At 30.6% G+C, this 25,103-nt stretch overlaps 2 protein-coding genes across 2 annotated transcripts in view; both read left to right on the top strand.

The window, feature by feature from the left end:
- The first annotated feature begins 376 nt into the window (after nucleotides 1-376).
- Nucleotides 377-2,535, top strand: LOC119631380 (eukaryotic translation initiation factor eIF1). The gene is made up of 3 exons (XM_038023531.1): nucleotides 377-726; nucleotides 2,006-2,163; nucleotides 2,236-2,535. The coding sequence occupies exons 1-3, from the start codon at nucleotides 699-701 to the stop codon at nucleotides 2,380-2,382; spliced, it is 333 nt and encodes a 110-aa protein (XP_037879459.1). The 5' UTR covers nucleotides 377-698; the 3' UTR covers nucleotides 2,383-2,535.
- Nucleotides 2,536-15,691: 13,156 nt separating this feature from the next.
- The window catches only part of LOC119644953 (la-related protein Larp4B), a 17,318-nt gene continuing 7,906 nt past the window's right edge, over nucleotides 15,692-25,103 (top strand). The window contains 1 exon segment of the mRNA XM_038044696.1: nucleotides 15,692-16,363. Within this exon segment, the coding sequence (XP_037900624.1) occupies nucleotides 16,348-16,363 (16 nt within the window). The 5' untranslated portion in view covers nucleotides 15,692-16,347.

Below are 25,103 nucleotides of genomic sequence, written 5' to 3'. Positions count from 1 at the left end.
AAAATCGGTTTTGGTCTCCCAAAACTTCACACACTACTGGACCCCTTTTAACGTCTGCTTCCTGGGTATTCATTCAAAGAAAGATTAGAAAGAAAACAATCGCTAGCTATTTATAGTAATTTATTTATTGTAATTAATTTCTTTTTATTAAGAATTTCAAAGTGTTTTTTACATTACTCCCACTTTCTTTTTTTTACCAAAATTCCTTACAACTGTAATCGCGTTTTTTCAGATACGAGTTGTCCAATAATAAATGCAACGCTGTATTTTTGCGGAAAATTGTAAAAGAATAACTGCAATGTTAAAACACTTTACCTGACTCGTATTGCTGTCTCTGTCTGCCGTCTGATTTAACTACAAAATAAAGGTTCTTTTTTTCACAACCACACAAAGAAAAGAAATTTTCATCATTCAATTTATATCAGTTCGAATCGAGTACTTATAAAAAAGTCGAACATATACTCACTTCGTTTGAGAACGCATTGAATTTTTTAACAACGATAAAGAAAAAAATTTCTAGTTAAAAACCGAATTCTTCAGTTCAGTCAACTACGTGTAAAAATAAAAAAACTGAGAACAAAAAATATAATTTTAAGTTTTGCTTCTGTCAAATAAAAACCTTTGCTTTTCGTGAAGAACGTTTAATTTGCAAATAGTTTCCCGTATTTTTGGCGTTAGAATTTTATTAGAGTTATCGTATGTCCATTCAAAATTTGAATACTTTTGGTAAGTTTTATGATTTATGTTGAAAGTTTTTTTATTTTCATATATTTTCATCAAGTCAGGGCAGTTTAGGCTGCAGTCATCATTTTGCACAAAAACACACGCACGTACACGGAATGTATTATTGTATAAAATGGCTGCCATTGTATGATTTGCAAAATCTGTTCATGATGTCTGTCACATGTTATGTTAAAACGCAATAATTTTTGTCAAATTGCTTTGTTTTTAGACGTTTAAAGAAAGTTAACATTGCCTTTAGCGAACGTGCACGATTATAATGTATATATATATATCTATTTCTATATATGCGTACATATACACGTGCATATGTATATATATATATATATGATGAGTCAACTGAGATTTTGCTGCTGCATATATTTCAAAACGTATTTTTTTTCATAGTGTTCTCTGTCTGTTGTCGATGCGTAGACGTCGACTTGGGAAATGACTTTACGTCTGTTTACTGATGACCATAATTTTTTCATTGCTCAGGCTCTTCCCATTCAAGCCGCGTTATTAGATAAAACCATGAAAGAAGAGTCGTAGACTAAATTTTGAGGTTAACAAAAAACCACACTCCATTGCTTTTTATATTTGAATATCAACGAACAAATATGTGTATATAGACTTCGTTCGTTGTAGTTAATTTGTGCGTGGCATGTCCGCGATATAGCATGCACTGAAATTACTTGTCTAATAAAGCGAAACAAATACGAAGTGGTGTAAAAAAGGAATTAATTTTTTTTTTTTTTGGGGGAAAAACAAGCTTACGTTATTCTACAACACTTGAGCGTTTCTTCTTTACATCATTTTAACTGAGCCCGTTCAAGATCTTATACACTGGGAATGAGAAAATTAAATATAACGGCTAGCGATATCTTATTACAAAACATAAATTAGCTTTAAGGCCATTTTTAAATATTCATTGGAGAAATTTCTACTTATATTGAAATTTTTTTCGAATTAGAGCACACATATTTTATTTCAGATTGTTATATAGACCTTAGTTTTTTTCAATGTTAAGAGTTTTCCTATAGTCAATTTCTGACAGCAAAAAATTTAAACAAAAGCCGCTAAGATGACTTCTCAACTTAGGACTAAAGTTGCATTATAAATTTTCTCGATAGAAATTGCATTTTCATTCTATTATTTAATGGAATCTGAAATTAATATAAGTTGTTTCTACGAAAACTGTATTTTTTATAAATTATAGCTATACTTTTCTATATATCATTATTTATCACTTATTTATGTTAACTGTAAATTGTATTTTACATAGACCCCTTTGCTGATGCAATCAAGGGTGCTGATGATGATGTACAAGACGGCCTTGTGCACATAAGAATTCAACAGCGCAATGGTCGCAAAACATTAACTACTGTACAGGGTTTATCATCTGAATATGACCTGAAGAAAATTGTGCGGTCATGTAAAAAGGTAAAAGTAAAACATTATTTAGTTTTTCTAGTAATTGGCGAGCGAATCGTTTCTTTCTTTTTAATTTCATAGGAATTTGCATGTAATGGCACTGTAATTGAACATCCCGAATACGGTGAAGTTCTACAGCTACAGGGTGACCAGCGTGAAAATATTTGTCAGTGGTTAACAAAGTCCGGCTTAGCCAAACCTGATCAATTGAAAGTGCACGGCTTCTAAACTAACGGAACAAAAATAAAAAATAAGTAAATCAAACAAATACGCAACAACATCAATAAAATAATAAGAACATTAAACAAACTCTTACCGTGAAGAAGAAGTAGTAGACGAGCAAAAACAAAGGAAGGAAAGAACTTGTTCAGGTTCCAAAAAGCAAAAACCTACATATATATATATATATATATATATATATATATTTATATATATATATATAGATATATACATGCACGCGTATAAATATATATAAATACATATATCAATATATCCACACATATATATACCTGTATGTATAATATATATATATAAATATATATATATAGATATAAACGTATTTGTATATGTGGCGGTTTATATATATATACATATACATTTATGTGTATATATATAAGGCAAGACGTATTAAAAAATTACCGTCTTTATAGTTAATCTATAATTATTACAAGTATAAATCCCGTTACATTGTTATTTTAACGACAGTGACCACAATTAAAAAAGCCTGCTAGAGATTAATTTACAAACAGAAGAGAACCAAAACATCATTGTCAGAACAGCGGTTGTCAGTCAGTCCAACATAACCCCCTACAATACATATATTTGTTTGTTTCAATTTGAATTTAAAATAATATTAAAGCAGAAACGAAAACAAACGAAGAGGAAAATATACAAAAGTTAAAAAAAAAAAGATTTTAAATAATTGCTTATTCTCACAAGAAATAAATAATTAAACGGAAAAAACGAAAGTTTTTCTTTATTAAAATTGAAAAAAAAAAAAAAAAAAAAGTAAGTTATAAAAAGAGCGATTCAGTTTATTAACAATACACAAAAATTTATTATAATATTAACAATAGTAACGAAAATATATATATAACTAAATCTAACATAACTGTTAATTATATTAAATGCAAACAAACTATTAACGAGGAGTCGCAGAAAACAGAAATTTTGTAATAAATGAAAAAAATTAATTGTATGTATATTTTTTGAAAATGAAATGAAGTCACAACCCAATTTTCAACGGATCAGCTTGAAAGTGTAATAGAAGAAATTTTTTTTTTTTTTCTTGTTATTTTCAATATAGAATCGTAAGCAAAATATTAAAAGAGCGTTTTTTTTTTGTTTTTTGTTGTTTTTTAGTAAGCGTCGAAATATGTTCACATTTTATTGCATTATGACCATTTCAGAAAGCAAAAGTTGTTTTCTTGCTTTCTTACGGAAGCAACGCAAAAAATGTTCATTTGTTTTATTATGTCACACTTAACTGAAAATAATGGAACGACGTGTATGTGTGTGCTATACTTACCTATATACATTGTAAAACTAAACAACACTGAAGACTTTGTAATGAAATGTAAAGAGATTTCAAATTTTCGTTTTTCCTTAATTTTTTTAATTAAGAAAAAATGTTTCTCTTTATATATTTGTTTTATTAGGATATCAATAAATTAGTGCATAATCCAAACAAGTATATACATTTATTAAATAAATTGAACAGAAAAAACTAAAAAAATGTAATTTGGATTTAAATAATAAAACAAATTAAATATAAAGCGAACTAAGAATTGTCCTTTTTTCATTAATTATGTTATAAAATTAGTCTTAAATAAATTTTTAAAAGATCAGGTAGTGATCATCAATAGTCTCGTTTTAATTTATTTATTTTTTTCTTTTTCTTAGTACATCGTCGTGTTTCAGACAAAAAGAAAAAGTTATCAATCAATCTGAACTGCAAGAAGTAAAGCAAACGATGTTAATTAAACTTGATGGCTTTGATAAAAAAAATAAGAAATTTCATGTTGATTATAACTCACAGCTGGGTCCCGTTTAGGGTTCTCGATCGTACCGTCATTCTCGATAGAAACGTCTTATGGCTTTATATTAAAACTGACTACGATCGAATCAAGATAAATATGTCAATCGAAAGATAAGCCACGGAATATTTTGTGATGTCATTAGTGTGTGAATAGCAAATAAATGAAATGAAGAGGAAGAACATAAACAATGAAAAAAGAAAAACAATGATCCAAACAAATTATTTTAATTTATCTTAATATATATAGACTAAAGCCAGTAAGTACATTTAAAAGTTTAACTTAAGTGTGCAAAAAATACAAACAAATAAATAATTTAATATCGTGTATCGAAGAACCACGAGTTATGCCATTTTACATTTACACAACATTGTGTGGAGAAATAACTATAAGTGGGGCATCAAACATGGTTTAATAAATTAAGATAAATATCATCATTCTTTACTTAAGGGTTTAAACTCCTTTTTTCTTAATGTGTTTTGGAGCTGATGGCACTTTCTCCTCCCATATAACTGAAGCGCCAACACTGAACACTCTTTGACAATACTTAGAAGAAAGGTTAGCATAATCTGTTAGTCCTCTTTTTAATCTTCCCCAAACATTTTTTTGTTAATTTCCTTTTGATAATATATTTTCATTTTATGTTATCAGAAGATAAAACCTTCGAAAACAACTGTTTGCTTTTCCCCAACATTTTGGAATTACGGCATTAATGAAGTTAGGTAGTCTTTATCTATATATCTATTAATTGCATCCAATTAGTGCATTTCGTGGTTTTTCAATTTTCTAGTCGATAATAAAAATCAATGGGCTACGCTAAACTCTCTACCCGATAACTCGACACGATAATCGGCAACTATAAATCCGGTCGAGTTTACTCAATGCCAAGAACCATAAATCTGTCCGTTTTTTTTTTTTTTTTTTACGAGAGCTGTTGATGTGCCCATTGCGGCAGGTGAAGTAGACATACATGGTGCTTTTAATTTGATTGGTTCGAAAAATTGTGTATCAACTTTATATAGGGTTTCTAGGAGAACTTTTTCTTTTAACGTTTGTCATTTTCCGTACAAAAGTATTATCTAAGCTTTATATAGTAGCATAACTTGTTCTTCTGAAAAGTTAACAACATAGTTTTTTGGAATTTCGAATAGATTCAAGTCGTAAGTCCAAGAACGCCTGAATCGAAGTGTTATTTTTCGGGTCAAATGCTAAATCGCAGATACGAAATCGTTGTGCAGATATTTGACAAATTAGTGAGATGCAGTGTAGCTGTAAGCCGGAAAACGAGCTCAATATGTTGTCCGTACGTCGAATCCTAAATTTACTACATTTAATATATATTTTATTTTGTTTTTTTGGTATGTTGAATGGAGATGGACTAAGCCGATAGATTTGTGGCTTATATGTCCCAAATTTAATATTTGACCGTTTTTTTTTTTTTTTTGGAAAACAATCGGCTGGAACGTTTCGTTTGCTACCAAAGATTACTTTCGATGAGTAATAATAAACGCATGATAAAACAACGTCAAATGTCAGAGACAACGTCTTTTTATGGTTACTTTTAGAAATCTTAAAAATAACAACAACTGTTTATTTAATTAAAAGAAAACGAAACTATATGTCAGTTTCTCCATTTAGTTAGCTAAACTTACCAGCGTACCAAACGACCATTCATATGCTATAAGAAATATCTTTTCATACACTTTTCGGGCGTTTTTAATTGGGTTTCATTCGGAATTAGAGAGAGACTGAAATGGTTACTTAAGGTATTTGACAACACACATCTTTTATAAATGCTTTTTTTCGGTAATTTATTTACAATGTTATGGATGATTTTTGACTTTCGCAACTTTTTCTGTTCTCTACAAGTTCCATACCAAGTGTACTTCAAGTTAATCGACTTGATTTGTCGTTCAGTTTAATAAAGTCTGTTTTGGGGTCCAGTCTCTAATTTTATATTTGTATGCCCGTATGTAGTTAAATATTTTCGGTTAATTTGTGGTAATCGCATATCGAAAGAGGTGAAAATATCTGAGCCTTTGGCAACACTAGGATGACGTCGAAGAACGTTGTTATTGTCAATTTTGTGTGTTTAATTTCGCAAGAAATTATCAGAGGAAATTTCTGAAAATATTCGGAAAAAAGTAATATAAAAAGTGAGCATTGATTAATGCTAATTAAATCGGTTATCAATTGCAAAGGAATTATACAAATTATCTTTATAAAAGTTAAAAAGCATAATTGAAAAAAAAATAAAAAAAAAGATAAAAGCATGTGAAAGGCAAAAAACGTGAAAACCCGAAATTAAAGTAAAAAAAAAATTGAAGTCGCTTTGTCGGTGTTTTTTTTTGTTGTTGTTTGTTTGTAGTGAAACTTATAAGTTGTCTCTTTTTAGCTAAAGCGTGTAGGCTAGAAGATTTAACGGTTGTTGATAATAGATGGTATGCGGTTTTAAACAGAAGAGAGCCTTAATTAATAATAAAGCGTCGTTTTCATTAATGTGAGACTTGTATACAGAAATACATGCACGGTTTGAGATTCAACTAAGAGAACTGCAATTGTTGTTTTATCGTAAACAAAGTGAAAGTGAAACGCAGTTATCAACTGGCAAGGAATTGTCAACTATTAATGTATAATAATTAGTGTGCAGTGATGATTAAATGACATTTGACGACAATACAAATTTATCAAATTGATTGCAAATCGTTCTGTTATTTTTTGCAAATTTTATTTTGATATAGAAAATTAAGGTAATCATAATGTCAGAAAAAGCGTTTTTTTTTAACAAAGTGGATAAAAATTGCCAGCAAAAAAGTAAAAACCAAATACTTGAAGGAGTACGGTATAAGCTAAACAAAGAAATTGAATTTCTTGTATTGTTTACTTCCATATATAGAAAATAAAAAAGATTGTGGTTTCGTATATGACAAGTGTTTATTAGTCTTACGATCGTTACAATAAAATTGAATTTATATATACAAATATATATGAATTTATATATACAAATATATATATTCATATATATATATATATATATATATATTTGTATAAAGAAAAATTTACAATTTTTCAATTTTACAATTATTTTTGTCCTTTATAAACAATTCATAAAAAGTATATATTGTGTGCTAAGAGAATCAAACTAAAAAAAAGATATTTCTAAAATAAAATTTTAAAAAGTAACGTCAGAGAGACATAATAGATTTGAAACGACATTGAATTGAAGTATTGAACGATAATATTTTTATAAATCATTTATTTTTACTAAAGTGTGAGTAATGCAGTATTTTACTTTCAATTCGCATATTATTAACTAATTCTATATGACATAAATATTTTCCATGTTAAAAATAAACTCTTCAAATGCAATTGCTACCGACGTGAATGATGTATATGACTACTAACTTCTTCAGTTAGTGAGGATAAGTGCATGGCTATGGAATGTGCTGCTTCAATTCATCATTTGTATCATTTTAATATTTTGATTTTGGGTCCGGTTTTCTTTATCAGAACGAAGATGCATAATTTTTTTGTCTTTTGCTTTATACCACATTCTCCACACAATATAATAATTACGTGTCTAAACTCGAAATTTGATACTTCTATTTCACTCTATTCGCTTGCTTATAATATGTTCGTTGTGGATGCGAATTCACCGACTGTTGAGGATTAGACCATAAACGATGGTTAAACGTTGGTTCTTTGCAAATAAACAAAAACTTAAACTGATATTCACGTCCCCCAAATCATCCATATGTAATTTATAGTAAACAGGAGACCTGGTATTGATAAAACTATTTCAATTCTTTATATATTTATATAAGAATTTCGCAGGAGCTATCTTCTAAGTAAACAAGTGACTTGAGGGAGCATATATATTGAAATCCTTATTCTTAGAATTTAATATTATACATAAATATACTCGAAGTTTTATATTGGAACTGTAATATAATTTATTCGCGAAACTCAAACCAAAGGAAACCTTACTTGTCTTTACCAAGCGCTTTGAGCACGAACAAGATATTAGTCAAAGTTTAAATCATAGTTTTTGGCAATAGCCAGGTAGCGTTTACCCTCATTTTAACCAAAACAATAAAGATAAATTAATGAAAAAAGTATAGATTGCGACCAAAAAAGTATAGCGTGCAACCAAAAAGTATAGATTGTAACCAAAAAGTATAGATTGCGACCAAAAAATTATAGCGTGCAACCAAAAAAGTATAGTGTGCAACCAAAAAGTATAGATTGCAACCAAAAAGTATAGATTGCGACCAAAAAAGTATAGTGTGCAAGCAAAAAAGTATAGCGTGCAACCAAAAAGTATAGTGTGCAACCAAAATAATAAATGTTTAATGAGAGAAAGAAACACATAGAGAAGAGATAGACAAGGAAAGTGAACGGGAGAGAATTAAAAATTCTAAACAAAACATACAAAGCACAGAACACAAACAATCAAATAAAGACAATTGCACAAAAATCCAATCCAAACGTCACGCACTGAATAAACAAATAAGGTATATTCTTAATTAGAGATCATAAGAGAAATATGAAAATTTGTGTAAACCCCTTATGTATTGATTGAATAGAAGTTGGGCTCGGTGCATAGTCGAAGGCAAAAGGGAAACATTTTTACTGGCATAGTATCCTTCGACCCTATAACAGGCCACAAATCACTTTCTCTTAAATCTGGAAAAACAAAAATCTACTGTAAGGCTACGCAATTTCATTTAAATAACAGTTAAAATACTATATTCTGCGAAAAAGTACAAAAAGCTTTTATGTCACTATTCGCTTAATTAATTTACGAATGGTATACAGATGATTTTTTGCTTTAGTGCACTGGTAGTCGAACTTTGAAATAAATATGTGTTCAAAATTCGTTTACCTCTTCTTCCAACCATTGTTTCTTTTATATATTGTTTAGACTTTATAAATCGATTTTAAAATTTTCTTTATTATAAGATGTTAATCATATAAAATTGAAGTCAAGAATTCCATGCTGCAAAATTAATTTCAAATATCGCAAATTTGTATATCATGTGTATTTATTTGTATATCTATTGGCGATCACTCTATTTAAATGGTGCTCTGCTACACAGCTCCAACTTAAAATTTATCCCGTCCTTCTTCCGACTTCTACAAGAGCTATGAAATTTATATACGCCTCCAGTTTTCCCATCTAAAACTGAAGTGGTGCGTTGCTATTGTGCACTTCACATAGAATCCGGATAAGGAGTCCGATAAAAATCATGTGAAATTCATACAAAGCGAATATTTCTAACTTGACTTCACTTTCGCAAAACATATGATAGATTCCTTTAATTTTTGTGAAATGTAAATAAATAAAAGCACTCTAAACACCAATTTTTGATTTTCTTAATGAGAAAGTCTTAATTTAATTTTTTAATATAAATTTATACATGTTTCTATTTTTCTTGTTTTCTTTTTATGTAGTTAAATTATGGTATATTTTATTCCAGTTTTTTTTCATATTCAATAAATTTCTTGCCCTCCTTCATCATTCTTTCTGTTTTTATTTTTGTTTACTATTGGCATCACTGTTTTTATGCGCAAAGCAACAACTTGGCATCATTCTCGCAGCTATACAAAATTGATTCAATTATATATAGAATTCTATCTTTACTATGAATTCTATATAGAATACGTTGAAAACGGTATTATTATAATATCTAAACCTTTTTCTTTTTTCTCGGGAATTTTTACATTTCGTATATAAAAAGAAAAAAAGCAATGCTAGATATTGGAAAATTAAAGCAAAATGTAACCTTTTTTTGTTAATAACGAGTAGAAAGGTTATATTCTAGATCTAAATAAGCTGTTATTCAATGTAATCGAAAATTTAGAAGTTATAATTATTACCTAAAAATCTAGCTATAATTATAACATAGGAATCATATAAACTGGAGATTATAATATGGACGAGGAATATAATTGACGAAACTGAAAATTTATTGCACTAGGAACCAAAAATCGATTCCTCGATATTCACATTTATGAACAGTATTTAGACACACATTATCGAGCTTTCGTTATATGTTTCTTTCCAAAACACATTCTACATACGTACAGTCTTCGTGATGAGTATGAAAAGCTGAAATGCATGTAGCGTTTACCAGATTTAAAAATATATTATATGTTTGCGTTGCTTGCTCTTTTCCATTTGCTCAAAAAATTTGATATTTACAATTTAAATCCGAATGATTTCATTAGATTGATTGAAAAAAAATTCACGTCCATATGCATTTGAAGAGTTTTCATTTATTTGAAATTTTAATTAATTAATCAAAATACTTTTTCTTAGGCTTTATTCTAACCTCATTAAATGGTCTAAAAATATTTTCACGCCTGATAATTGCAAAAGCCAATAACAATTTAAATAGTTGTCAATTTTTTTTATATTAAAAAGCCAAGCATAAAATGAAAAAATAAATTTTCTTTATATTATTATTAAACCTTATTAAATAGTTAAAAGAAAAAAAAAGAACTGAAAACGTGAAAAACTATTGTTAAAGTGATTACATTGGAAGGAAATTGTAAAAAGATATAAAAAAAAAATTATTTAATCTGTGAATTTTCATCAGTTAACAATACTCTATTATACACCCACAAAAAGGGTTCTCTTTCTTTAAAGCAAAAACTGTAGAGGAGTGAAGAGTCATCATTTGACTTTTCATCCGCTAAATAAAAAGCTTCAACATTTATTCCTTCGTAGCAGAAAATCTTGTATGTGGAATGGATATTGGTGGTAAGTGTGCATTTCCTTATGACACCCCACACTATCCACACAACAACACCTTCAAAATGTATCATCCATATCTAACATTGAAGCAAATATCTTAATAATATTATATTTCTCTTTTTACTTACTTAATTATTAAATATTTTAAAAACACATTTTCCTTTTCTTTTTTTTTTTCCTTATCATTATTATTTTTATCATTTAATATTTATTAGTTGCTTTGTTATTAACATGTATAATATAATCGTCCCGACTATGAATTCGTATGCCTTGCAAGCAACCAACCAAATGTCTAAATCCATATTTTCAGTTCACTTCAACATGTTGAAGATATACTAGCTTCATCATTTTATATATACGTGGCGAAGGTGTTATAAAGTTAAAAAAATTCGACGTAGCCACGATCATATATTCGCCGACTGTTCGCTTATTGTCAATTTTTGAAAATCTCTCTTGTAGATATTGTAATAAAAAAAAATTGAAGCTGGCTTTTGAATTCGATAGAAAAACGTGATTCGTCTGCAATGACAATAAGACTGAAATTATTTTAAAACTCTACAAATTCCAATAAAGTTTTTTTTCTTTTTTCTAATTTTTTACATAGTTTAGACGGTTCCAAATAAATCCCCTACAGGTAGTCATTAAGAAAATTGACGCCTGCGTGTGTTGTGGATATAGTGGTTATCCAAGTGGTGGGTGTTCAAAATTCGCTCTAAGATGATAATACTCTCCTTACTTGCCGTGCATTTCCTTCTTTATTTATTTTATTTCATTTTTTGTTCTCTATTTCATTATTGAGTACTAGTGTCTCGTCTATAATTACGCCAAATGCGCGTACAAAACATATTTTTTCAATTTGATTAAGTCATCACGGTAGGTTTTCAAAGAAATAATGTACAAATGTCGGCAGAGTCGTATGTTACATTAATAATAGGTTGGCTTTAAAAGCTTGCAAATCTCATATCAAAACACTAGGCATCTATGTGCTTAACACGTTTTTCGTCTAATGAGGGCACTTCGCTTCTTTCTATTATGATTTTCTTATAAGGAATAAAATTGTTTATAAATTGTTTGCGATACAAATTTGTTGGCATTTATGATGATTCATTTCATTTGTACGCAAACTGTATGCACTCATACACTCATACACTCATACGCTCATATACATATACGTACATTATAAGCGCACAAACCTTTCCATGGGTATGATTAGTAATTATAATTATTATTTTTTTTATTAATTTTTTTTTTTTCAATTCGTTTGCAATTTTCGGTTTTTATTTCTTCATTAGAAATTTTTGTTTTTTTTTTTTGTTTGTTTTAATTTTCTGCGATTTTGTGTAAATTTTGATCGGAAATGTAAAATGAAAATAAAAGTGCAATGCACAATTTGGCCAGTGCCAGTAGCTGGAACAGTTTCACGCTTCTCTCAGTCTAGCTTTTTCATACAAATACAATGTTTTCCTTTTCCAGTAAATGATTTAAAGAGAAGACCTTCATCTAAACTCGAAACTTTATTCACTTTTCTTTCCCTTTTTCGCAAGAACAATATCAATTAAGACGGAAGTGAAGGGATTTTATGTCGAATGATGAAATGAATTTTATATAAAAATCGGATATAAAAAGGGTTTGAAGTGCTTTCGGGCTGATTTTTTAAACATCAATTGCTAGCTTAATGCAAAATAGAGCGCGCATTTGAATTATCGATTTTATATCGTGTCATATACATATATATTATATCTAATACATATAAATCATTGCAATCGTATTTCTTTTAACATTTGGTTTTAGCCAAAATTTGGACTAACTTTTTGTCTGAACTTAGTATGAAGTACAAGAATTATTTATCCAAATTAAAGGGCATATGTGTTGTGTTCAATTACCGGTCATAAGAGGGAACAGTGTGCTCCCTTGTTAGAGGTTTCATTATTCCGAGGTAATAGTCACAGTAAAACAAACATTCAATAAATATTGTTGTGCAGCGAAGTTGTTAAGTTAGGCAAACTAGAAACAAGAAAAAAAGTGTTTATTGGCCTAAGGAGTGTTCGTCTCTTTCCTTCTTTCCGAACGCAATTATAAGTCTGGTCTCCTAGATAAATGATTTGAAACAACCAGAACTAATTTATGCCGTTATTTACGGTAGTCATGAATATATATATCGCAACGGGGCCCCGATGCGTGTTTCTACGCGTTACGAACGTTTGCCAATTCGATGCAATTACCATATAATTTGAAAAGTAGTGTTTTGGAATTTTAAATCATTTTTGTAGTGAGTAATCGCTGATCATTGCTTAATGCATTGTAAAATTTTTTCATCTTTTTTTTACGGCGGTCTCAGCGCTAATCATTATTACGTCATTGCTAAATTGAGTTTTGCTATCAAAATAGCTTTGCAATCGTTGGGATTCTTTATTTCGCGAAGATTGAGATTAAAAATTTAATTCCTTTGTGTGACTCAAAATTTTTATGATTTACCGATAATTTTAAATCATATTAACTGAAAAATTGAAATAGATTTTGCAAAATACGGTCCGCGGCATCAGTATTAAATTCAATTTTGACGCAAATTTTTTGTTAGACTTACTTTCATTTAAATGGTTTCTAACGGCAAACGCGTCAATAATTAAACATAAATTTATTACGCTAGGCAACGAAAGGTTAAGATATATTTTACGGTAAGCATTTGTTTAAAAAAAAAATTGAGTTACTAAATACTTACAAAAGTTTGCAAAGCATTCGAGAAAGAAACCGTGTTGTTGTTTGCGTTCCGTTCTAGTATAATTAGTTTGGCATGGACATTTTATAAGAGCATTATTCTTGTTTCCATTCTCTTACTCATTTTCGTTTCGTTCCGTATAATTATTTTTATTACACGTTAACTTGAATATAAAAAATTGTTTTACAAATTAAGCGGAAAAAAGTAAATGGAAAAAAAAAGAAAAAAAAAATTGGAATTTTGTTTAATGTTCTGCCGTAAATTATGACAATAGTTTTAAATAAATAAAATGTTTTCATTTGTATCCTTTATTAGTATAGCAGGCACGGGGCATGGTGAACGTTCCTTTCTTGCCTAGCCATTATCGACATTTAAACTTAGTTTAAGAGCATTGCAAATGCAAAATATTGCAAAATCAGATTCAGATGCTATATTTCGAGACATGATCAGTGATAACAATCCTATCGTAAACCAATCACCCACCTGTTAAAATTGTAGATGTATTCCTCTATAGTAAGCAGAAATTATTGCAGAAAAGAGTAGTATACGTATTTCATCGCTGAGGTCTCTAAAGACAAGTCACTCGATCTCTAAAAGACAAGTCACACTTTTAAGACCACTTCTCTCTTACCGCAAAATAATGATCGCCTTTGAAACTAGTTGCAAGTTTCCGTGTCATAAATAAATGAAAGTTATTTATATTGTATGGTAAGTATCTCAGATCATGCATTAATTTTTATACTCTATACACTTTAAAAAACTAACAAAGCTAAAGAAAAAACTGGAAAGAATGTATACCTAGTTTGGACTGAATGTTTCAATTTTCCCTTCGATTTCATTCAGAGAATTTTTAAAAGTGAGTGAACGACCCGCAAATTCTACTATAAAATAATTAAGTTTTCATATCTTTTAGGTAAAAACAAGAACAATTTAAGGCGGCCATAATTATAAGAAAGCAAGAAAACGGCATTACTTTTTTTACTTTTTAGTAATTGTAAGCACACCTTTCGAACCGTTTTGGTGATTTTCGAACGCAACATGACGATAAATAAATAATAAATATATATATGATAATAAAAATATAATATATAGTGGTATAATAATAAATATGACCGGAAATTAATTATTATTATTATTATACTAAGTGGGCAATATTATAAAGTCGATTTTGACAACATATACAGGCAAATACAAATACATACAAATATGTACATTATTCACCAAATCTGACGGATATGATGTATATATGAGTATAAAAGTTAATTTAAAAGGGACAGATATAAATGAATTATTTTTTTAGTAATAACTATGAACAATAGTTTCACCGGGAAGTCCCAAAATCAACTTTTCGAAGACTTACACTTTTCTTAAATCCATTATTGCGATAACTCGTGAATTGTAAGCAAACGGTGGCAACTCGTTTATCTATTGCATTGCCATAGCGTTTCAAACTGACTGTGAACAAAATAAGCGAGAACAATTGATATTAAAAACGGGGCGAAAGTTGAACGGTGACGACTAAAATTTATTTAATGGTTATAAAGAAATCTTTTTGGAAATTTTCTTGTGAAAAAATGAAAATATATTTTTTAATTTGGCAAATTTGCATATTTCCCAAAGTAAAACGACTGCAAATGATAAATGCAAACGCATAGTTGTGTTTTGGGTGACTAAAAGATAAAACTATTTTTCTAATGTGATGTAAATTGAGTAGAGGACAGAAAAAAATTCTTTTTTTTTTTTTTTGTAATAAAAAAGGTAGTGGTGGTGAATTTGCAAGTTGTATGAAGAAAAAATTTTTTCTGCTCAAATTCAAGAAGAGCAGTGGAAATAGCAAAGAAGGAGAACAACGTTCAATTATAATTCCTGCTTCTTTTACGGCCTTTAATTGTGTGTGTATGCGTGTGCCTGTGCGAGTGTATGCGTTTAAGCGTGTATCTGTTATGTGTATGCCTGACTGACTGACTGACTGAGCCATAAAGAAAGGAAAATGTGCAAAAAAATTCGAATAAATAATATTTTAAAGTAAAAAGAGAAAGAAAAATATATAAAAATAATGTAAAAGAAGAGCTGTGAATCAAAGAAACAAAGAAAACAATTCGGAAAATTTGCTAATGCACAGTCGATAGACCCAGAAAAAAAAATAAAGTGAAAAAACTAATGAATATTAATAAATTAATATTACTTTATATATAACGTGAATCAAAGAATTTTGTAAAGATTTACTTCCTGATGATATAAATATAATTGATTAAAACATGAAATAGAAATCTCCGTACGAAGAAAAAAAAAAACGACAACTTGTAAAGATTATGGTATAATTGTTTTATATTTTTAGTTAAATTACTGTGCAAAGTATATTATAAGAGAAAGAAAAATACGCTTAATAAAAAAAATCACGTTATATTGTAAAACAAAAGGATATGTACGTCGAGCGTACATACGCCTGCTGTCATCGATCATCCAACGGGAGTAATTTTCCGTATTGTAAGAGTGGAGAGATCTAAGTTCAAAAGCATTTTCAACTTCGCGAAAATTTCACAACGTTTTCTACGCATACAACGTTTGTTATTTCTTCCCTCAATTTCGGGATTATTTGCAACAATTGTTTATCAAATCAAAACAAATATATATATATATTTTTTCTTAATTAATTAAATTAAATAAAAGACAACGACAAAATGGAATACTATTTGGGTTTGTAATACCATTTTATTTTCTCATCGTTTATTCTCATGTTTAAATTTGTACTTTAAAACCATTTTCTTTAAAGGCATTTTCGTCGTTTGGCAATAATGATTGAAATCCTAGAAAAAAAAGAAATTGTATAATATCGTAAAAAAAAATCATATTTTCTTTTTGTTACTCGTCATAAACTTTTTTTCAATTTTTTTATCTTATGCAAACCTCATATTGCAGATTAATTTCATTCCTTTTATAAGTATTTTTTATAATATTTATACATTTTCATTTAATTCTTCTATTCTTTTCCTTTGTCTTCTACGGCGTGCTTTTTCTGCATATCTCTTAGTTTTTCTTACATTGGTTTTTATTACGGTTTATTTTATTTTTGCATTTTCTCACTTACGCTCATGTGCCTTTCTCTTTTTGTTCCTACCTATTGTCGTTTTATGTTCATTCCGTTACTCTTTTCTCATTCATTCATGAAATAAAATATCGCATATTTTTGGTTTTACTGTCCGTTTTTTGTTTTTGTAAATGTTTTTGTGTAAGCGCTGTACGTATATACATATATTTATGTATTTTTTTGTTATTGTTGTATAGATTATCATTGCACTCTTTTTTTTTTTCCACGATTTTACCTATTTGCCATATTGACTGATTGACTATTTATGTACATGGATGCACATTCGTGTATACAAAATATTTTCGTGTTTGAAATACCATTTGCTTGCTGGTGTTATACTTTACTTATTTTCTTTTTGTTTTTTCTTTAAAAATTGGCTTCTTTTAGAATATGTTTTGATGTTATGCTTTTGTTTTAATGGGGGTTTTCGTGGTCATTAAATCCCGTTTTTAAAAATTGGTTTAAAGTTTGTGCATATGTAGAAATAATTACTTATTAGTTCTTTAACGAAAAACATGTGACTACATCAGAAAAACGGTTAAAAAAAATGTTTCATTTAAGCTAATGTCCTTCGTTGGATTGAATATCAATTCCTCACCGAAATGCCAATCATTCTTTGGAGGATCTCATTAAAGAACTCATTTTTGATTTCTAAAGTAATCGAAGAAGTGTTTAGAAAATAATCGATCGATCGAAACCATCCATAGTTAGAAACAGTACCGTAAGGTGTATGCAACGGAGAAGATAGCTTCTTTCCGTTTAATACTACTAATGCTTGCTAGGCGCTTAATGCCACAAGTAGGCCAACGTCAACGTACTGAATTATCACACCATGATAGTTTATATATTGGGCCCGTTTTCCGACTTATTGCATCGCTTGTGAAAAGTGTCTTCTAGCGATGATTTCGTTTGGCTGGAGAAATTCATAGGCCGGGCGAACAGTTATAAGGCCAGAAATCTTATTCAGCCTTTGTTATTTTTTTGGGAATAAAGAAAAAACAATTTTTTGTTTTGTTTTTTCCGTTATATGTTTTGTGAATCGAATATAATTTCTTCCTTGTTGTTAGCTATGGCAAAGCGCGCTAAGCTTTTTCTCGACTGTGTATGCATATATTTACAACTTTCAAAAGCAATAGGACTTGAGCTTAATCTTTTACGGTACTAATACTTTCAGCTATTGCTCATTGTATTGAAAGTTGCATTTGATTTCCTTGTGATCGCGTACTACATAATTTTGGAAAACAACGAAGTTGAAAGCACCATGCCTACTTCACCTGCTACAATGGACAGATCAGCAGCTCTCGTAAAAAACAAGGAAACAAAACTGGAACCGATTTATGGAATTGAGTAAACTCGATCGGATTTATTGTTGTTGGTTATCGAGTCGAATTATCTGATAGTGAGTTTAGGGTATTCGATTGATTTTTACTATCGACTAGAAAATTGAAAAATCGCGGAAAGTACAATTAATAGAATACTTAACTTCATTAATGTCAAAATTCCAATATGTTAGGAAAGAGCAAACAGATATTTTCGAAGGTTTTATCTTCTGATAACGTAAAGTGAAAAGATATTATCAAAAGGAAATTAACAAAAAAATGTGTGCGGAAGATTGAGAAGAGGACTAAAAGGTTATGCTAACCTAACTTTCAAGTAGTGTCAAACTGTGTTCAGTATTGACGCTTCAGTTATATGGAAGGAGAAAAGACCATCAGCTCCTCCAAAACACATTAAGGAAAAATTAGTCAAAACACTTAAATATAGAATGATGTACTCATTTTAATTTATTAAACCTTGCTTGTTTCTCCATTTCTAATTATTTCCCCACACAATGTTGTGTAAAGAAACACAAGCATTTGCAAATACTGCGATTTTTATAAGGTAGGAGTAACGGCTTCTTATTTCATTTCATTAAAGTTTCCATTTTCCGTTTGAAATGCCTGCTGTCCGTTCTACTACTGAGCGACGCTTGAGATGTGCTTCGTTAAATGCCAATTTACTTGATCCGTTGAACGCGTTCCTACAAGCTGCAAAGAATAATCTGAATCACCTGCGTAATTACATTATAAAAGTTAGAACGTGAAGGGAAACGGCATAACTCGTGGTTCTTCGATACGCGATATTAAATTATTTATTTCTTTGTATTTTTTGCACAATTAAGTTAAACTTTTAAATGTGCTTACTGGCTTTAGTCTATATATATTTAGATAAATTAAAGTAACTTGTTTCGATTATTGTTTTTCTTCTTTTCATTGTTTATGTTCTTCCTCTTCCTCTTCATTTCATTTATTTGCTATTCACAAACTAATGACATCACAAAATATTCCGTGACTTTTGCTTCGATTGACATACTTTTTTCGATTCGATCGTAGTCAATTTTTGTATAAACTCATAAAACGTTTTTAACGAGAATGACCGTCCGATCGCGTACATTTCCGATACCGAGAACTATAAAGTGGCCCCCTATTTTGTAGCATCTTTTTTACTGTAATGTCGCCATATTGCGATTCCCGATCGATTGGCCAAAAATTTCAACTGACGCATGGGTAGAGAAAATGATAATGTGTGTTAGATTATGAGAAATAAATTGGAAATGAACTGGAATCCAAACTTTATCATCAACTGCAGCTGTCTATGAAACTTTTTTTAACTGAATATGAAAGTAACCAAAGTCTTTTGGAAATACCTTTACGAAATCGAATTTTATCGACGAAAACATCGGCTTTTTTCCCAGATTTTTTTAGTTTCTCCTATATAACGGTCATACGAATAGATCACTCCCATTTTTTAATTGCACATTTTTATTAGTTCAGGGAATGTTTATGGCAGATCTTAGCTTCTTATCTTCAATTTTGCGATTGCAGCAGTTTTGCATAAGTGATGGGTCAAGCTGGTTTATAGCGGTAGTAGTAGGTGCAGTATTTCACAAAAGTTTATTACAGGTCATTAAAGGCGTTTTCATATAATCAAAAAGTACTAGAACTTTACAGGGTTTATAATGGATTTGTTTGTTTTAAGCTCAAAAATTCAAAAAGGTCTTAATAAACACATTTGGGAAATAGATGTTATTCAAGAATGTTGTGATTTTATTAAAAAAATCTAATTTTCGAGTCACATAAGACTTTAATTTTCTTAAAGCTTTTGGTGCATACTACTATTCCTGAATGTTCAAGAGAGCATCCAGACTTTAGTTAAATAATGATATGGAAAAAAAATCATTTGGGTTAATGTTATGCTTTCATTTTCGATTAATTTTGAATATTATAACTCTCATCGAAAAGTATATAATATTTTCACATTGGAGAAGGAGAATAAGTATATACGGTGGTTATCCTTCATAGGTCTGCAGTATGTACCTGGTCACAAGAACTATGATAGTACGAAGCTTACAGCAGCATGAGTGAAGTGCATTAGCTAATGAAATATCTTGCAAATTTTTTTATATTCCAGTAAAGCTTTTAGAGCTAAAGAAAAATAGGAGGAGGGGTCTTAGCGACTTTAAAAACTTTCCATTTATTGGGCGAGCGTTTCACTTAATCGATAATAGAAAATAGAATTTAATTTATACCGTTTATGTGCTTTTGAATGTAAGTCTGCACGCATTTCATAAATTTCGAAAAATTGACGCAAACGAACTTATTATGTATTCAAGACAATATATACACCAACTAAAAAATATTTTTCAGCAATAAATTTTATAAAGTATTTAATGATAATTTACAAATTGTACAAACGGGATAACGAAAGAAGTATATTTATATTCTCTGAGTTGTGCGTATATGACAAAAATTGTACTTGACACATGAGCCATTGTGGTTATCACTTGAAAAGTATCAGTTGGTTACCATGAATGTTTGATAATATTGAAGACAAGTTCCTCAGCTATAAGAGGAAACGAAACAGTCTTTTTTATTAAATTCATTTGGAATTTATTCTGATAAACGTTTGAAATAGAAATCATGAAAAGAAAGAAAGAAGAAAGTTAATGTTGAGTAAACACTATATAGTATTATTTCCCTCTTTGCTTATCGCTTATTATTTATTTTCTTTTTTTTTTTGTGTGTATTATCTAATATTACACTGCGCTTACTAATTATTAACTGAAATATAAATACATTTTTGTTAATGCGATACTTAGTAGTCTAGTCCTTAAGAATTTAAAAGCATTTCCGGTTCGCCCAGAGATACGAATTAGAAATGACATAAAAGAAAAGTTATATTCGATTGTATGTACTTTTTTATACCGACCAGAGAAGGATGAGGGTATACCCATTTGAATTGTTTTTTTTGATAATATATATACTCTTGATCAGTGTGAAATTCGAATTTCATTAAGCCATGTCTGTCCGTTTCTGTGTCTGAGTGGTGTTTGTTAGTGGTCGTAAAAATGAAGATATCGGGCTCAAATTTGGCATAAGCTTTGCTATTTCTTGCACGTGATCTGGTATTGAAAATGGACTAAAGCGGTTGAAGGACACGCCTACAGCTCCACAGGGACCTGAGAACACCTCTGTTTTTCAAAAGGAATGAAAGATTGGTTTCTCGCTAATTACTCATAAACTATAGCAAATAAATGTACAAAAATTTGAACATATATTCTGTGGGCAATGTTGTACACAAAAATAGAAAAAAATTGACAACGTCTATCCAATACTATAGTGTATCATTATTTAATTGTTTGTTCAATACCTTTACAACGCCTATAAACAAGCTTTAAAAACCCCATAAAGGAAATGGAAATTCTTGGCCACTTTCAAATTTGGAATGCCCCCTAACATGTGCGCCTTTTCGGCTGTCCATCTGTCTGTTTGCGCAACTTTGTATTAGTTGCGGTAAACATCCTCCCGTTAGTGAAAATGAAGATATCATCTAAAAATTTGCAAAAGAATTTTGAATTGATCTAAATTTTTCAAAGGACACGCCTATAACGCCCACATGCCTATACGACAAAAACTTTTGTTTTGAACATAGAGGAAATCAACTGCGCCTATTCCATTTTATAGAGCAGCGAAATTTAGCTCTTCTTCTACTTCTTTTTTTTTTTTTTTTTTTTTTTGAGGACAACGGTGATGGGTATAAAATATTCAATCCCGACCGGATTTAATGTTCTTACTTTCTTTTAATAATACCAGTTATAATATATATCAAATAAAAGAACTTGCAAAAGACGTAATGATGGGTATTCATGATTAGACCTTCGCCGAATGCAACGTTTTTACTTGGTTTTTTTTTTTTTAAATCAATATCTGATCCGAAATAAATTATGCTAGTGAAGTCGTGTAGGTCCTATCGTGTGAGAGCAAGATCAATTTTAACTCAGTTTGAATCTTGCACACTTTTCCTCTCAGGGGGTCGTTTCTCTAAATAAACGAAAAACGTTGGGATAGGCCGCCTCCACCCAGTGAGAACACAATGTGCACGTGCATTGTGTGTGATTGGCTCCACACTGCAGTCTCATCTGCCGACTCTATCCCACATCGAGTCTAAGGTTATATGGGAAATGATGCAAAGCCTGACTGGAGGATTTTATCATTTCTTCTTCCATCACTTTTTCTCCTTCTAAACCTGGTACCACGTGTTGTGTCGGGAGCCCACGAAGCAATCTTCCAGCTTCGGTCTGGCAGCGGGAACGCCCCATTGCAGGAGTTTTGTGGTGGCTGTGGTTGCGAGAAGATTAAGTATTTGAGTTGTTAGATAGGTCTCGCCCTAGTCCGAGGGAAGGACATGCCATATACATGTTCTTAGTCTGAAACCGCAGGGTAGCTTTGCTCACTACGGGGCGCGAGTGACGCTCCCTCAGTTCGTGTGCCAACGGGCGTTGTAGGCTTAAGCTTTCACGGCGTGTACCTACGTAAAACCCCTTAGCACAGAGCCACTTAATGAATCGTGGTCACCTTTTAGATTATACTAATAGCATTCCTTAGTTATTCATTAAACTCCTCGTTTAACGTAACATATATATAGGGGCAGGAAGTAGTAAGTAGTAAGAATGACTTTCTGAGTACAATGTATTCACTTGGAACACTCTATGTGATCGTAATCGATATTTGAAACCAATTAATATGTAAGAACGAAGCTGCCCTTTAATATACATATATATAAATCATGTTTGAGTATATATATATAACAGATGGGTTATCTTTAAGAAGAAGAAATATTAATAAGAATGTACATTTGTGCAATAACATTCTGTTTTGTATTTGTAGTGTCTTCTTCGTTCGATTATCTGAAACTTTTATTGTACTTTACTGCAAATTTTTTTGTGCGTGCGTGTGTGTGTGTGTGTGTGTGTGTGTGTGTGTGTGTGTATGTGTGTGTGTAAGTATAACGTTGTGTAAACAAATTTTCTTACATTTACCGAAATGTCTCCTATTCAAATAAAACGCTTGGACTGTGCTCTTCCTCCCTTCTTGCCTGCCACCATCTTCTGCTAGTCGACTTGCTAATACGATGTGTTCGTAAATCCACAAAAATGTGCTTTAATGGATAGCATTGTATTGCTGAATGCATTTGTGTTTAAACAAAAAGAATTGAGAAATTTTAATCCTACGCACTTAAATGTAATTGCATTTGCATTGTAGTGTTGCCAAAGTGCAGCAGTAATATCACTGTAAATTTCTCGGAAAATCCTACTTTATTTTTTCTTCTCCTTAGGTTATTGAATCAATTTTTTGCATCCTTTAAATTGTATGGAAAGAAAAAATTCATTTCCCGAAAGAAATTTTATGTTTGAAATTTCGCACTTCTACCCCAAGCGCTCAAATATGGTTGCATGTGTGAATTTTGTCTGATAGCTCAATACTTTTTTACACTTCATTTCTAACTTTCTCAATAAACTAACAGATGTCTTCAGAAAGACATTTTTCGCAAACAACAATACATTAAATATTGCTGCGTAGTTGCGACGATCGCTGAGTAGATATATAAGTCTGGGAAAGGTGTTAGTGTTTCTGTCAAAGAAATTAAAAGAGTTTAAGATAAAGATTTTTTTAGTTCGTTATAATTTCTTGATGGTTTCGTAAGATTCTGCTTTTGGTGAATGCGGCGAAAACAACATTCTCTAGCGAACAAATCTGCGCAAGGAAAAAATGAGGTAGAATATATTTTTTTTTATTATGTGATCAATTATATGCATGTGAATTCGTGTAATAGGGATGGTGGGAAAGAAGTGAAAAAAGAGAAAGAGATACGGTGAAGGAGGGATAGGCCATAGTGCGTGTGTGCGTCAAGTGTTCTGCCTGCGCCGACTAAGGACTCAGTATACAATTACGAGTAAAGTATTAGGTGTTTGCAAAAATTTTAACGACTTTTTCACTTGAAAAGGGCATTTTTTGCGGAAGATTGTTACAATATATAATCAAATCAAAATAGTCTCCATAATTTTACAATATTTTTGGCAACATGGCGAGATAATGTTGAACTCTATATTGGTTTGTTAACCAATCCACCCAGTGACCCATTTTCGCACTTTTTCAACTTTGCGGAACCACGTGCCATTCAAGCCATGCTGCAACAATCTAAACAAGTGGTAATCGGGAGGCGCCATAACTGGCGAATACGCTGGGTATGGCAAAACTTTTCATTCGAGTTGCAACAATTCATCCTGAACAACTCTTACAACAATTCGCCAAAAAAATTGCACTTTCAGTCAAGTCGGGTCGCCGCCTTTAAGCTGTTCAACCCAAAATTACCGACAATTGGGATAAGACGGAACAACATCACCTTAACCCTCTGAACGTGTTTGGGTGGGCTTCAGGAGCAGAATTCTTCAAATAAGATGAGGAAGGTCAAAACCATCGAATTCAACCGTTATGTACACTAGTACTCCCCATTGCTTGTATCATATTTATCTTTAGAAGTCGCTAATTAAAATTATTGCAAACAACTAATAAACTCCACGGCATTGTGATTTGAACCATCAAACGCAGACTTGGTAGCCTGGTAGTCGATTGTTACCTACGCAGTTATCCATGCGGGCACTTAGACGTGAAAGACATTTTTTGTGGTCCTGAAAGTAGAAATTGGGAATTTCACGCTATTAGATTGAACAAAAAAAGGGACCTTTCGCTCTCCATTTTGCAAAGAATTTTAGAGGAAACTTAATTTACTTAAAATTTCTTTAGATGGCATTCAAAGCCGCTTATAACAATTATAACCTAAAAATTTAAACAATCTATCTTCGCGTAGGTGGCCCTTAGCGTAATTAGTCGTCTTTCGATCTAATAATCAACGATTATTAGCAAGATTAATGGGAAAGTTCTTTGCAGAGGACCTATTTTTCGACATATTCGATTCTATATTGTTTCGCTGTTGTAAGTAATCTTACTTCCTTATCCTCATCTCGTGGGG

The sequence above is a fragment of the Glossina fuscipes genome, unplaced genomic scaffold (genome assembly GCF_014805625.2).
Source record: "Glossina fuscipes isolate IAEA_lab_2018 unplaced genomic scaffold, Yale_Gfus_2 1, whole genome shotgun sequence".
Lineage (NCBI taxonomy): Eukaryota > Metazoa > Arthropoda > Insecta > Diptera > Glossinidae > Glossina > Glossina fuscipes.
This window is presented reverse-complemented; position numbering and strand designations above follow the sequence as displayed.

Coding starts and splice junctions, on each gene's coding strand:
- LOC119631380 (XM_038023531.1), top strand. CDS start 699: ATGTCCATTCAAAATTTGAATACTTTTG. Junction 727..2,005: donor TCAAAATTTGAATACTTTTG/GTAAGTTTTATG, acceptor TATTTTACATAG/ACCCCTTTGCTGATGCAATC. Junction 2,164..2,235: donor TTGTGCGGTCATGTAAAAAG/GTAAAAGTAAAA, acceptor TTAATTTCATAG/GAATTTGCATGTAATGGCAC.